This window comes from Pogona vitticeps, chromosome 6 (assembly GCF_051106095.1).
Source record: "Pogona vitticeps strain Pit_001003342236 chromosome 6, PviZW2.1, whole genome shotgun sequence".
Classification (NCBI taxonomy): Eukaryota; Metazoa; Chordata; class Lepidosauria; order Squamata; family Agamidae; genus Pogona; species Pogona vitticeps.
Window position 1 is genome coordinate 85098006 of NC_135788.1, and position 16018 is coordinate 85114023.

General features: G+C 42.2%; 1 protein-coding gene across 1 annotated transcript; it reads right to left on the bottom strand.

Moving 5' to 3' along the window:
- Positions 1–1031: 1031 nt before the first annotated feature.
- Positions 1032–16015, bottom strand: RETREG3 (reticulophagy regulator family member 3). The gene is made up of 9 exons (XM_020796080.3): positions 15600–16015; positions 13665–13771; positions 8974–9004; positions 7998–8124; positions 7342–7426; positions 7010–7147; positions 6467–6549; positions 4584–4713; positions 1032–3770 (listed from the first exon to the last, which is right to left on the bottom strand). The coding sequence occupies exons 1-9, from the start codon at positions 15872–15874 to the stop codon at positions 3316–3318; spliced, it is 1431 nt and encodes a 476-aa protein (XP_020651739.3). The 5' UTR covers positions 15875–16015; the 3' UTR covers positions 1032–3315.
- Positions 16016–16018: the final 3 nt, after the last annotated feature.

Consider the following 16018-nt stretch of genomic DNA (forward strand, 5'->3'; position numbering starts at 1 on the left):
AAACAAGCTAAATTCAAATTGGTCCCAACTTGAGTTGCCCAATTTAATAAATGGACTTCTCTAAATGTTGACTCAAGTTGCACAGTAGGCATGGCGCTGTGGGTTAAACCTTTGTGCTGCAAGGTCAGAAGACCAGCAGTTGTAGGATCAAATCTACGCGATGGAGTGAGCTCCCGTCACTTATCCCAGCTCCTGCCAACCTAGCAGTTCGAAAGCATGCAAATGCAAGTAGATAAATAGGTACCACCTTGATAGGAAGGTAACGGTGTTCTGTGTCTAGTCGCACTGGCTGCGTGACCACAGAAACTGTCTTCGGACAAATGCTGGCTTTATGGCTTGGAAACGGGGATGAGCACCGCGCCTTAGTCGGACACGGCTGGACTAAATGTCAAGGGGAACCTAACTGGGTTATTGAGTTTAGTCAAAATTATACAAAAATAAAACAAGAATGTTTGCATTAGAATGACTTAAAGCAGGGGTTTTAAACTCAATTTACCTGGGGGCCACTAGAGACAGAGTCTGGGTGAGGCTGGGCCGCATCAGATTTTCCGCCAAGCGGAGCAAGAGCCCGAGGAAGCTGCCCAGGAGTTTCCTTAGCCGACAGACAGGTGGGCTGGCTGGCAGGCTGCAGTTCTGGATGGAGGGTGCAAGAGGTGCTGTCTTGGGAGACAGCCGGCGAGTGAGGCAAAGCTTTTATTTAACTCTTGACAGCAGAGGATGTGTGGGCGCTTTGGGGGAGCAGGCAAGGCGAGGGCCACAAACTATCATCTGGGGGCCCGCAAATGGCCCCCAGGCCACATGTTTGAGACCCCTGACTTAAGGAAACTTACAATGCATTGCTATGTAACTCAAAAGTAAACAATCCTAATCAATTCTATGGGATTTACAGTACTTTTAGGTTTGTTTTATACAGTAACAACTGCAAAAGCTAAGGCAAGTAGACAATGTTATCATTGTGGATGAGCATCAAAATTCTTAAAAGAAATATCTGTTACTATAACTGCAACAATCAAGAAACCAAGAAATTGGACTTGTTTCAAATCTTTTATTTTGCACAAATGAGGGAAGAAAGAAACACCTGACAAAATAAGAATAATGTCTCACTATTAATACAATGAAGAGGGTGTAGATGGTTGTCTTATTGCACTAAATTCTTATTCTAACTGGCATAGCACAAAATCTAATGAAATAATGTCAGTTTCCCACCTCAAAAGTTATCAACATCTTATTTAAAAAGAAACTGCAAGACAACAAATAACTCTTTAAACCTCCACAATATCAGCTGATTTGTAAACACTTTAAAAAGGCAGTTAAGACACCATGATATTGCCACACAAATGGTACCAAACCCAAGCAATTTCAAATTTACAATATACCACCCTTAAGTCTTTTCTGCAAAAATGTGCTATTCAGCATATGGCATCTACATCACATTGCTGCTTTGTGAAGAAAACAATAGGCAGTGTATCATAAAGTTCTGTTAACTTCTAAATTACTGAGCCTTGATGGTGCATGTTAAGTTGGAAGTACAGGAACCTAGAGGAAGGCTCCCAAACTGGATATGCAGATGTTCAAAATGGTTCAGTTTGCAGATTCACAAGTTGTAGGAGGTTGGAAACTATCTTTAAAAAACCCTGAAAATGTAAAAGGACAACGTTTATCCAAGTCTCTCTTCTTTCCACAAAGGATCACCAAAGTTAATTTGCACAAAGGATAATTATTTCCAGGTACAATCTTTGAACAGTTTTGTATACAAATCTAAGTACTGTAGTTTGGATTTAGAGTTCTGTGAAGGAAGATATGGAGCACCAGAATCAAATTAACTTGCTGTACTTCCTTACAGTCATTGTCTTACAAAGCATTCAGTTCATGTCAGGTCCAAGATGTTGGCTGAGATTCCTGAAGCAGTTAATACCTCATGCTGGTTTTATTTAAATAAGGAGGGAAAAAAGACCAATGTCAAATGTATTGTGAGTAACAGACCCCCAGCACCAAAACATGAGTAATATCCAGCTATCATTCATCAATATTTTACTCTTGAGCAATGAAGACAGTGCAACCAAGACATAAGAGCAAGTATCTCCCCATCTGTTCTTAAGACATTTTGATTTCAGTCTTGAAGTAGTCAAAACAGTGCTACCAGTGAAAGATTGCAGAGGTTTCATTCCAAGCCCCCATCAATCAGGAAACAATGCTTCTGCCTTATTTTTCCAGAACATTCAATGAACTCCCATGTTGTATCATTTGGAAAACTCTGTAACTATCTTGGGAGACCAGGCCCAGAAATTCTAGCTTTGTTCATTTTCATTTGTAATCCTACATGATTAGATTACTATAATAGATTTATGGCTTTGTTTAAAAAGAGCCATCTGCAAGCATTTGACATCCAGAGATTCCAATATCAGGGTCATTTCATCAGTAGTTGAACAAGTCAGACTGGCAGACCTCTTCCCAGATGCCTGTAAGAAACTGCAATAAAATAACACACTCCATTTTGGAAACCAAGGAGTGTTAATGAGGAAGCATATTCACAGCTCTGAGATTGGTGCAGGTTTCAGTGACTGCTTGAGGGAGACCAGAGTCCAATTTTTTTCATGTTGCTTCTGCTTTAATATTCATAGGCAGAAGCAACATGAAAGGTATTCTTCCAGTACTGGCAACTTCTTCAGCTAGTTAAGAGTGGTATACGTGTGCAAAAGAGGGACTCTAACCCACCAAAATATTATTGCCATTATGATGTGCAAGAAGAGCCTGTTTAGAGCTTCAGGATTTCAAAATATGAATGTGGGGTCATCATGTGCAAATGTTTACCGGAGATAGAGGTAGTTCCCAATATCTCAGGGTGTCAAGGGCCAATCTACATTAACAACGGGGTCCACTAGATTAGACCCGGGAACTTAATTCCTAAAAGTCAGGAGATTGATGTTTGTCACTTCTAATACTCAAGAAATTCTAAAATATGCCCTCTATCCAATTTTTAAATTAAAGACAATCCTTGCAGCCTGGCTTTTGCTGCCTTAAGCAAGTACTGAGATTTGTCCTCAAAGCCTATTTAATAAAAATAATCACAGGAGCAGAACGTTTTGGCTTTGAATAAGGAGTGCAATGAAAGCCGAAAAGGTTTGGGATAGCAGGTTTAGTTATCAATCTTTTCTGACTCCTGCAGTAGTTTGTTCTAAAATCCACACTATCTTCCAAGTTTGCACAGCCAGACCATATGCCAAGGTGTGGGATACTATCCTATTCCTGCACAGGACTCTCCTGACTCAGACATATGAGACAGAACAGTCACAAAAGGGAAGAGAAAACAATTGTTTATTGGCCACGGGAAGAGGAAGGATCCATCTGATTCAGCTCTGACTGATCCAAGAGTTCAAAGTCATCCCCTTCAGCATCTGTGTCTAGCTCTGAGCTGGAGGTTCGGAGGAAAGCCTTGGCACTCTGCTGTCGTCTGCTCCCATGCACAGAACCTGACTGGGAGGCTGCTCCCGACAAGGCCAGCTGGATCATTCCTCTGGTTACAAAGCCAGCTAAATCATCTCTGAAGTTGTGCATCAATGGCAGCTCACCCAAGGGGAGCTGAGCGGTTACTTCCTCCTGGCCATGAGAAAGCCGAGTTTCTTCCTGGCCCTGCATACGGGAGGTGAGGCTCGGAATGCCAATGCTGGTATCATCTTCATCATCTATGCCAGTAACTTCAGGGTTAATGGAAGGGAAATCTGGAAGATCTCGGGCGAAGGATTCCTCAGGGTCACTGTGACCGTCAAAGTCTAAGAACAAAAAAAATAGTTTGGTAGTTAAATCTTTGAAGCAAATGTGGCACAGTCGACAAAATGTCCAATTAGGACTAACAAGACCTGTCTTCAAATTCCTGCTTGGCCAAATCTCTGCACGAAACTCATTCAGGGTTGCAAAGGCAAATGATTCCTAGAACACTGAGAAACTTATTATGGTCATCATATGTTGGGAGCGACTTGATGGCATATAATAACAGTTGAAGCCTTGGCCATAGCTAATGTCTTTGTTATTGAGTGTCACATACAGAACATGCAATTGTCCTGCTCAAGTTATAAAATCTCCCTAGGAATCCGTGATCTGGGCAGGAAAATTTATTAGTATGAAAGGAGATATACAAAATCCTTCTGCAAAGACTTGATCTCACTGACTTGTTTAAACAAGGAAAATTAAAATAAAGGCTTCTTTACCAAGGGAAGCCTTAAAATAAAGGCTTCTGTACCAAGAATTAAATAACCCATCTGAATTCTGAGTTAGATGAGTTCTTTCCCATTCCTGTCAACATAAAATCCTCAGCAGATGCCTAATACTAGAAGCCAAAGTTCAAACTCTGTCACTAAACTGATCTCGGCATTCAGCTTCTTACCCCAATTTTGCTCTGTCAGATCCTACAAGTGGTATATTTTTAAGGGCAGGGCCATATTATTTCCATATTTTATGGTACGTATCCACCTCCATAAAAAACTTGAATTCTGTGTTTTTACCTCAACAGATGTCCAACAACAGTTCCATTAAATTTAATTGTTATTCAACACCAACCTTCTAATCTGCCATCTCCAATTATTTACCTTCAGATCCTTCTGTCAAGGGGGTCTGGCCTCGTGATAGATTGAATGTTCCATTCTCAGTATAGGAGACTTCTGCATCAGAATGCTCTGAATCAGATATAGTCAGCTCTTTAGCTACTGCATCATCCAACTTAGGAAAGAAACAGATAAAAATAAAAGCTCTTAGCAAAGTTGTTTGGTTACCAAAATGAATTGCATGCATAGGCTTACACGCAAAACAATTTTTGTAGGGCTACTTGCACTTATCCCTAACAAAATTAGTTTAAAAGTTATTTCAGAAATACAGAGGTGTGACGATAATCCATTCTGGAAAAATCGTCGCTATATGGACTCGTCGCTATGCGGAACAAAAAAGCCCATAGGAATGCATTAAAACACATTTAATGCGTTCCTATGGGCAAAAAACTCACCGTTGTGCGAAAATCCTCCATACGGCCGCCATTTTCGCTGCCCGGTAAGCGAGGAAAGGGTGCAAAAACACTGTGGGCGGCTGTTTTTTTACCCAGCGGCCATTTTGGAACTGCCAATCAGCTGTTAGAAAAAACATCGCTATGTGAAAATCGGTAAGCGAAACAGCTTACCGATTGTCGCAAAGCGATGTTTTACCATTTGAATCATCGCAATGTGACCGCTTTTGCGATCGCAAAAAAGCCATCGCTATGCGGATTCTTCGTTAAACGGGGCGCCCGTTATGCGGGGCACCACTGTATGAGAATTTTTCCCAAAATGTTCAGGACCAGGGGTTGTAGTTGGCTATGGTTATGTAGCTCAGCCTTATCAGCTAGCCAAGGCATCCTGGTTAATCTCCATGGAAGTTGTGAGCTTATGTTGCTGTAAGCGCTTATAAAGGAGAAGTAGGGATGTGAGGGGAGAGAGGAAGAATAATCAGCCATATGGTGTAGTTAAGCAATGTAAATATGGCAAATTCCCCCCTCAAAAAAGTCAGTAAAAAACTTTCTTGCTTTTTCCCATTTGGGGGTTAAATGACCATTATATGACTACTTTCTCAATATTTAATAAGTGAAAATAAAGCATTTAAGGTACAAATTACACAGAAAAAACATTTAAAGCTGTGGTGTTTAAATACACCTATGTGTATGTAAATGTGAACTGAAGAGAATATTTAGATTTGGACTCAGTGTACTCCACAAACTGGCACAGTTTGCTGTCCTCTGAAGATGCCGGCCACAGAGACTGGCGAAACGTTAGGAAGAACCACTTTCAGAACACGGCCAAGAAGCCCGAAAAACCCACAACAACCATTAGATCCCGGCCGTGAAAGCCTTCGCGAATACAGCATCAAAACACATTCAATGCAGTAAAACACATTTAGGTGCTATAGAACATGTTGGTTTTGTGCTGGAGCAGACCAGAGTGCCATAATACTCTTTTTCTGCTACATATTACTCCCCTCTGGAAAATTCCACTTGCATACAGATACTGTCATGATATATATGCACAGTCAATTTAATCTAACACTGTGAATCACACCAACAGGAATTCAAGTACACATGTTGTCTCAATCTCATAAAAAAATTATTCAGACACCTTAGTAAGGGTGAAAGATTATGTATTTTTGTTGATGGTTGTTTGAGGTTTATCATTCACCTCTGCTCTCTCTTAAATGCAATCTATGAGGCATAAGACAATGCCATTATTCCACATCTTATTAAAGAAGGCAGAAACATAATCTGCTTCTGAGAATCAGAGAAACAACTTTTGAAGACAAATCCAATGATACTACAAAAGCAACATCGCATTCCAATTAAGATTAGAGCCACCAGGAGATGCCAAACCTCTCTAATTAGGAAAACATGAGGTCCCAGGTTGCACCCCAATCCTAGCAGTACCTCTTATTTTAGCAAGAATTGTGCTGCATTTACCTTGGGACAGAAAGCAGCAAGTTCTTCTTCACTATCACTCCCATCAGTGGTAGCACGATGCTGGCTCAGCATTTGGTGTCGCACTGCCAAGGAATCAGAATCGAGAACAGGGGTTACAAATTGAAGCAGTGCATCCAGAAAGAAGGGAAGGGGAAAAAACAGGTGTTGACCAAAATTACTGAGAGATAATACTTTAGTACTGAAAACTAGAGGCTGCAGAGGCCAGGGATAAGCACAGCAAGAACTAGAATGACAACTAATCATTGTCCCCTAATCTGGACTGCAATGATCAGAACTCTGTGTTGAAAATGTATTTGAGAGTCAATTACTCCTTGACTGGAAGAAGTACTCATTAGAATAGGAAGAGCATTGCAAGATAGCAACTGACTCATTCTGTTTTTTGTCATCCAAACTCAGGAGCCAAGTTCCTCATGTCATCAGCAAGAGCAGGTCATGAATAAGAATCTAATATGCAAAAAACGGCATGAAAAAACACCCTCCCATTCGTGATTCAGAATTGATACATGATCTAACCAAACTCACACTGCCTCTCCTTATGCTTAGACATCATGTAGCCATGAACACTGAAGTCCAACCGCTGCAGAGCTGGCTCCAGTTTGATGTACAGGCGCTGACCCAGGTGGTGGTACACAGCAAGCGGCCACAGGAGGAGGGCAAGCACTGGAAGAACAGGTGATCAGAGGGCTGATGCTCAGTAAGAACATCCAGAAGGCATTTGGGACAGAGAGGACAATCTTTAGGATGGCATGTTAAATCCACAAATTACCATGCTATCAAAGCAAGTGATGTAACTTGCCCTACTAAGTGAAGGGTGTTCTGTTGCCCAGTCCTCCCCTTGCCATACAATTACTCACTTGTTAGATAAGCAAGACAGACACCTGGAATGTACTGGCCCAACACAGTCAGAAATGTGAGGACGCCACAAGCTAGAAGGCAGAACTGGAAAAATAAAATCTAATGTCAGTTTCAACTGAATTAAGAGAAGTGAGCAAACTACTGTCTATGAGTCAAAACCACACAGGCACATTTTAATCAATGCTAGGAAACAGATAAATTGGGAATAGAGACCAAAGCAGAAATTCTGCACAAAAAAAACCTCGTATAAATATGGATGTGGAATGAGGTAGGGAGCAGTCCATGAGCTCCAACTGTCTTCAGAGCCTAGGCAGTGTTGACCAAATCAGAGCAAACATTTTAGAACTGAGCAAGGCTGGTCTGTTGTACACTTTAAGAAACCAAATGGTTTCAGTATTTTCTCCCTGTTCATATATTCCTTTCCTCCACTGTTGTCCTCCCTTTGGACCTCTCTTTCAATCCTCCAGTGCCCCCTATCAGCACAGAAAGTACATCTGTTATGTACACAGTTAAATATTTTCAGTGTGCATTCTCCTGCTAGTTCATAAGTAGTCATTTAAACAGCCACTATTCCCACAGGTCTGCTTTAGGTTAACTTTCCCACTTGCTCCCACCCTTTACCAGACTGGTGACAATAGTAGGTGTGGCTTTTCACCTTGCCAGGATTTTGCCTTTTGAAGCCTAACAGGTTCCTCATGAAGCTGTCTCCTGTGACCCATCCTTCTGCCAAATAGTGACACAGTTCAGGCACACTCAGCAGTCGAGGGTGGACACAGCCCCAGCTGGAGGGACAAGAAAAAAGGTTTTAAAGTTTGTTAATAAAAGACAAAGAAGCAGATCTGTTTTGTAAAACTCCTATTGCAGTTTTAAAATGGCTCTCCTCTTATTCCACCTTCACAGATGAACTCCACAAAGTACATTCATGTTTGTGTTTTAAAGGAGAAACAAAGCATCTCTGACTTACTGCACTCTGCTGACTTCCTTCAACATGGACATTATTTCCTGCCTTCTTCTCCATTTTGAACCCATACTTGTTTAATCAGAATGGTCATTACAACACAAAGAACCCATTATAAAGAGCCCTTCTGCACACAAATCTCCGAGAAGTAAGAAAGATTTTTCTTAATTATTTTCAATAAGCTAAAGAATTTGAAATTGAAGGTTGCTTGCTGTACATACAACTGTTCTTATTCACGATTAGGCTGTTCAAAGTATGTTAAGGGAGAATTAGTCAACATTAAGTGACTAAAAGTGATTAAAGAGCAGCAAAAAGAGTGGGCACTTTTTCTTAGGGAAAGAAGGAAATCCGACAGAATCATATGCATGCAGAATTTAAGGTTAATGTAACTTACACAATAATCCTAATGATATTGTATTCTGAGACTTGCTTTGGAGTAGCAGTCTTACCCTTCACCTAAGCACAAGCCTGTAGCCTTAACTACAACATGTGAGGAAAGACCAAGGGTGAAACAACAATTCAGAAAGAAAATGTTTTTTCTTCAATCCTGCCGCTGAAGAGACATTTCTTGGCAATAAAGTTGTGATTAAATTAAAATTAATTAAAAGTATTATAGTTTAGCCACACAAGCACAGAGAATATGTAAGAGAAAAGGGAATGAAATCTTTCATACCTTTCATTTTCTAATTCATCAGGCCGTGTTACTAAAACATTGAAGACATATTAGGATTAGCCATGAGAAAAATGCCTGGGCACACACTTAGCTTCTTAATTAAAACATGCAGATGACTTGCAAATGAAGTGCACATTGACTACTGACAACAACTGAAAAAACTGTGAATGTAATGTTTTGTCCTAACTTGCGATCCCATTTTTGTAAAATCAGTTATTACCTTATTTTATGTACTTTAAAGATAGATACATTATTCTTCATCAGCAGATCTTCTAATGTCAGTAATGGCAGCTCTGATGTGGAGTGTTCTACATTTGCCCAATGGGGATGATGGCCATATCAATTAATATTTCGACTAGGAGTTGTGGACAATTAACATGTCTAGGAAGAACACTTAATCTCTGAGTGTTTTAGCTGTGGCCCAGTCAAAGTCCAAACGAGTCAATGCAATTCCAAAGTGACTGTGTAGCTTGCTCTTTATCATCTGACACTACTGGGACAATTTTAAAGATCTGGGGCTCACTCCCCCTTTGAAACAGCCTTAAGCTTACAAAGTTCTGCTCTTCTCTATTTCATTTGGCTGGTCTGGAACAGAGACAGACAACTGGCAGGCTGATTAATTTTGTGGCATATTTTGCCATGTCTACAGTTATCTATAAACACATCAATTCTGTTCTCATTAATGACAGTTAATAACTTCCAACACACAAATTTCTTTTATTTTTTTAGTAACAGAAGTTAAAGAAAGGAGTAGCATACATCTAGACATTCCTTAGACGATTCTTCCACTGTAGTACTGTTTTCTCATGTGAATGTTATGGTTCCTACCCAAGGGTATCTTGATCCAAATGGAAGATTACTATCTATCTACAAAGTGCAGTGAAGAGCAACTCAGATATATAACATCCTTCAACACATCCTTGCTTTTTGAAAGAAAGTTGGCTTAGAGCTTGGTATATTAGATCTGAAAATTAACCTGTAGCTGTTAAAAATTAGAAGCTGGGAGATTAAATTATTGCTGTTAATGTCTAAACTTGGAGATATTTAATTTGTCAAATTTAAGCATTACTAATCTTCAAATTAAATTTTATTTTGAAAATAAACTGCAGTTCACAGAATATTCTTTAGGTCATTGCTACTGATCTCAATAGCACACGTTATTGGCTCCATCAAAAGTGCTCTTTTTCTTGCTTTAGGACTGCCTTCCCCATTTTACCATTTTTGTATGTGGCAGGACATATTCCCCAATACTCCCCAAATTCTCTTCAGATTGTACAAATCCCAAAATGCAATTGTTAGCTAGGGATGATTTCACAGCATATGTGAAAACTACTAGGTTGAGGAATGATGCATATCTGTTCACTCCAAGAGACACACATCAGTATACATCCCACAATAAGAAGTCTTCACAGACAATTTCTTTGACCACTTTTAAATGCATATCTTCAACAGAAATCTATTTTAAAAACCTTGCCAGAAAGTATAGGATTAACAAACAACTGCTCAGATCTCCTTTAGTTTTATTCTCCTCTAGGCTACAGACGGCCAACAACTCTGCTCCTTGGCAGTGCTGGCAAGGGCTTCTGAGACTTGTAGCCCAAAACACTGAACACACCAAAGTTAAGACTCTCTTGTATAAACATAGTTCTGATAAACTGGTGCATGGGTGCTTCTCTCTGGGCAGGAGATGTGAAGACTCACAGATATGGCGTAAGTAATTAAGACTTAGAAAATGTTAGCATTATTTTTAAAGCATTACATCAGTTGCTTCTTCTTCCTTGATCTGATTTATTCATTTGTTTGTTTTTCATTTCTATGAGCTGGGTGGATAGCTCATTAGTTAGATACCTGGCTGCAGAGCCAGAGGTTGGGAGTCTGACTCCCCACTGTGCATCCCAGAAGAGCCAGCCTTTGTGGCTTTAGGCAAGGTACACAATTTCAGAATGCTCCCCAAAGAAGGGAAAAGTAAAACAGTTTCTACCTAGAAAACTTGGGAAAAGGCTGCCATAAGTCAGAATTGACTTAATGACACTCAATTTTTATTATTCATATCTATACTGCCTTTCTTCCTGTGAAAGTGAAACTAATAAATATGTTAACATGTTAATTTATCTGTGTCATCTCCAAGTTCTAAGTGAACTATTATGAGAAAAAGCATGGAAGACACATACTGTACTCTTGAATGAGCTCCACAAGAATATCTTACTGTTCTGTGACAGTAGCTAGAAAAACTCTGGGACATCAATTACAATATTTACAGAGCAATTTTATATATATCTACTCCAAGTTAAACCCCACTTACTCCTGTATAACTCATGCAGAATTGCAGCTGGATGATTGGGAAATAATATTTCACAATAAATACAATATATAAGCTTACTATACTGTCTACATGTGCCCAGTGACTTCCCAAGATCATGGAGTGTTGTCCTTAGATGGGCAAGAACGTGAATATTATTTTTCAACATCTTAGCTAACAACATCTTAGCTAACTGCACCATGTCAGTTAGCTTGGTTTCTTTCTAGTTTTCTATTATTCTGGTTCCTCCAACAGATTCGAAATATAAAATCATTAAGGATCCAGGCTGAGGCTAGTTGTTAGAGTTTTTATAACTAAAAGTACCACATAGCAAACTGTCTTCCTTCTGTCTATGGATAATGTCTACCATTTAAAATCTTCTGTAATACTCTTCACATTCTGAGTACAGTATATTTTTCTGGCTCAGAAATTATTACTGCAGCCTAACAAAAAGAGTGTGCATTTTCCTACATCTAACTTGGTAAGAAATTGTACTATGGCTCTGTTCACATGACTACATGGTGCACAGACCAAAAGATGACAACACAGAATGTGTCCAGAGATGTACATTAGTTAGATGTACATTAGTCGAGAGGGTGGTGGCCGACCAGCTTCAAGCGCTCCTGGATGAAACAGATGCCCTGGATCCATTCCAGTCGGGCTTCAGGCAGCGCCACGGCACAGAAACGGCTTTGGTCGCCCTGTGTGATGACCTATTGAGGGAGGCCGATAGGGGCAAAGTGTCCCTGTTGGTCCTCCTCGACATCTCAGCGGCCTTTGATACCATTGACCACGGTATCCTCCTGGGGAGGCTCTCCGAGTTGGGAATAGGTGGCCTGGCATTGTCCTGGCTCCGTTCCTTCTTGGAGGACCGCCCCCAGAGAGTTCAGCTTGGGGAGAGAGTCTCGGCCCCGTGGAGCCTCAATTGTGGGGTTCCACAGGGGTCGATTATCTCCCCAATGCTATTTAACATCTATATGAGGCCGCTGGGTGGGGTCATCAGGGGGTGTGGTGCTTCGTGTCACCAGTATGCGGACGACACGCAGCTCTACATCTCCTTTTTGCCAACCGCAGGAGAAGCCATTCTGTGCCTTCAGCGCTGCCTGGGGACTATACTGGAATGGATGCAGGAGAACGGGCTTAGGCTGAACCCGGACAAGACGGAAGTACTGAGGGTGGGCCCTCCCACAGTTGGGGATTTGGGAAACTCCCTCTCTTTTGGGGGGGTGACTCTCCCTGCAAAGGATGGTGTACGCAGCTTGGGGATCCATCTGGACCCGGTGCTCTCCATGGAGTCCCAGGTGGCGTCCGTGGTCCGCACCGCCTTTTTTCACCTCAGGCGGATAGCCCAGCTGCGGCCCTACCTGGATGTGGGGGCGCTCACCATCTTAGTACACGCGCTCGTAATCTCAAGATTAGACCACTGTAATGCGCTCTACGTGGGGCTTCCTTTGAGGTTGCTGCGGAAATTACAGGTGGTGCAGAATGCGGCGGCCAGATTACTCAGTGGAGTGAAAAAATTCCAACATATTTCGCCCACTCTGGCCGCATTGCATTGGCTGCCCATCAGGTTCCGCATCGACTTCAAAGTGTTAACGCTTACGTATAAAGCCCTAAACGGTTTAGGGCCTCGATACCTGGCGGAACGCCTACTCCCACCAAGTTCTACCCACCAAGTTCTCCCACCAAGTTCTACGGGCGAGCCAGGAGGTGAGGCTGAGGAGCTTAACGCCGAGGGAGGCCCGAAAAGAGAAAACAAGAAATAGGGCCTTCTCGGCGGTGGCTCCTCGCCTTTGGAATAACTTACCTCCTGGCATTCGCGGAGCTCCCTCGCTGGGCACCTTTAAGAACTTATTAAAGACTTGGATGTTTCGGCAGGCCTTCTCTCCAGATTACTTTTGATTTTTTTTCTCTCCTTTATTGTTTCCCTATTTTTAATTGTTGTTGTAATTATACTGTTTTATGTTATTGTATTTTATCTCTGTTGTTGGCCGCCTAGAGTAGTCCACCACGACTAGATAGGCGGGATATAAATTAAATAAATAATAATAATAATAATTGTTCAGTCGGCTCATGTACTTGAACATGAGCTAAGTATCTCTCCACTCTTAAAGAAAAATGCAACATTTATTGCTAACAGTAAAATACAACATCTTTTTCAAGTACTGGAAGATAAAAAATGAATTTTTGAGCTGAGATCCAAGCATGTACATTCCTACACCACCAGCCCCATTCCCAAGTCATTTTCCATTAGGGTGGAGCTCAGCTTATAAAATTCCTATATTTACTCACTGCTTTAAGTAAGGAAACTTACGATTCTTGGTTTGAGCTCAGTTACTAAAAAAGGGAGGAATGCAAAGCGGAAATTCACATGTCAGAGACAAGAACTTACTTTTTATTTCTGGCCAGATTTTATTCTTCCATTGATCTAAACACACTATTAGTATCAGGGTGAAAGCAACCAAGAATATTAGATGTAAAGATGTCAAGGCAAAGAACCTGAGGGAAAACAAACCTAGTCAGTATATAATTTCTTCTGGAACTGTTAATACATAAAAAACAAACAATAAAAAACCACAGTTTATTTAGGGTCACAGAATGGCAGATACTCAAAATAAATAATGCTTTTCTTACAACCTGCCCTAGGAGGCTGAAGACCAAAGACACTTTAAACTACTCCCTCCCCAACAGCATTCACTAGACCAATTTTTCCTAACAAATATTTAGCTATCAAGCTTTAAGACCATCCAGCACCGTGATGGGAACTCCACTTACTGCTAGCAGCCCATTAAAAAGTTCCTCTTGTTTAAATGTATGGGTTTTCTGAACAAAGATAGCCCCAGGACCCTTCTGCAGCAGCTTTTTCATCTTTCTCAACAAGACCCCTTTCTACCCACATCTTTGTTTTTATACTTTAACATCCAGCTTAGTTATTTCTGATAAACATGAACACATTTCCTCTTCTTTACAACCTTTGTCTCAAAAAATATATTATGCTGTCTCCACTCAAGTACAATGGTGCCTCGCTAGAGAGTTACCCCGCATGACAGTTTTTTCGCTAGACACTGGCTTTTTGCGATTGCTATAGCGATTAGCAAAACAGTGATTCCTATGGGGGAATTTCGCTGGACAATGTTTGGTCCCTGCTTCGCAGACCGATTTTCACTAGACAACGGATTTTGACAGCTCCCTCCGCGCTCCGTGTACAATAGCCAACAATGAAGTTCTTGTTCATTAGATTCTGACATTAACATCAATGACTATGCATTCTGCAGAGTTGGTAACTCTGTCAAGGCAAGCCTGAACTGAGCACTAATGAATAGCTGCACTCTATTAAATGTAGAAAAGATACTCAGCCACTCGGCTCATGTCAACAAGCAGGGACTAAGTTAAGTCAGTGAGAGGCAGAGCCATTCAGCAATGACCCACCAGATGACACATGAGCTCAGAGGATCTTTTTGTTTTTGCCATACAATTTAAAGACTTGCTTGTTCCCTCCGTGAACAAAAGCTGCGTACTTTTTCTTTAGGGATTAGCCAAATATTGTTGTGAAGAAGCTGCATCCATTGCAAGCTTGAGAAAGAATTATCTTCATTCACTTAAAGAGAAGGGCATGTTGGAAGAAACAAACCCACCACAGAACTACTCAGTTAAACACACTGAAGTAAGAAAGACCTTAGATTCCCATCTGTAACTATATGTTGATCTTTTATGGATGACCTACGGAAAAACTAAACTATTGTCTTATTTTTTCATTACGCAAATTACTTGATTGATAAATACAATCATAACTTGCATGTTTAAACCTTGCTGCAGCAAAGTGATGGAAATTCAAACCTCTGCCACCTTCCCCAGGTAACCAGGGGACAGGAATCACGAAAGGGCAAGACGATTCCTGCAGCTGGGAAAAGTTCTCCTGTGCCAGTTTTGCCCTCCTTTGCAAAACTAAATCAAGGAACAGGAGCGGGTGGGAGTTGCTTTTGGGCACACCCCATAATCACCTGTGGGCCCCGAATGTTCTACGATTCTATGGGATCCCAACGCCCCTATAAAAGAGGGAACCCGGTACCAAAAAGCGGCCAGTTTTCCTCAGAAAGGGGAATGCCTGGCCGCGTCGCCTAATCTTTCCCACGTTAACTGATCCCTTCCAAAGCAGACCGTGCCAAGCCCCGAGGAGGAGAAAGCCTCCCTCCCGACAAGGAGCCCGCTTCCCATTCCCAGCGAGGCGTTCTCACTCGGGGCCCCCCTCAGCCCACTCCTCCCGCTCCCCACACGCATCCCGCGCCCCCCTTTCCTTCTTCCCGGCCCCGCTGCCAAGGCTGCGCACCCGAAGGCCGCGTGGGCGCCCGCCCAGGCAAGAGCGCTCCTGGCCGGCCGCTCCCAGACGAGGGTGGCCTGCAGGGCGTTCAACGCCGGCTCGTAAGGCCCGAAGCGGCTCCTCAAGTCGGCGCTCAAGGTGCGCACTCGGCGCTCCCGCTCCGAAGACGGGGCCTGAGGAGTCTCGCTGAGAGAGGAGCCGCCGCCGCTGCCGTCGTTGCTGTTGCTGCCGCCGCCGCTGGTGCTCTTAATCCCGCCGCCAGTCCACCCGGCTCCCGCCTCCATTCTTCTCCTGCCCAGCGTCACCGGGAGACCGGTGGAAGGAGGCCGAGGATCATCGCTCGCCGCCTCCAACCGCCGCTACCGCCGAAACAGGGGCAACCAGGATCCGCTACCATAATCTCACGCGCACTGCTATGGCCGCCCCCA

Excerpts from the sequence above, each read along its gene's own strand:
- RETREG3 (XM_020796080.3), bottom strand. The coding sequence starts at position 15,874 with ATGGAGGCGGGAGCCGGGTGGACTGGCGGCGGGATTAAGAGCACCAGC. Across the intron at positions 9,005-13,664 it reads AATCTGGCCAGAAATAAAAA|TAACACGGCCTGATGAATTA; the intron begins GTAAGTTCTTGT and ends TCAATGTTTTAG. Across the intron at positions 7,427-7,997 it reads AAAGGCAAAATCCTGGCAAG|TTCTGCCTTCTAGCTTGTGG; the intron begins GTGAAAAGCCAC and ends TTATTTTTCCAG.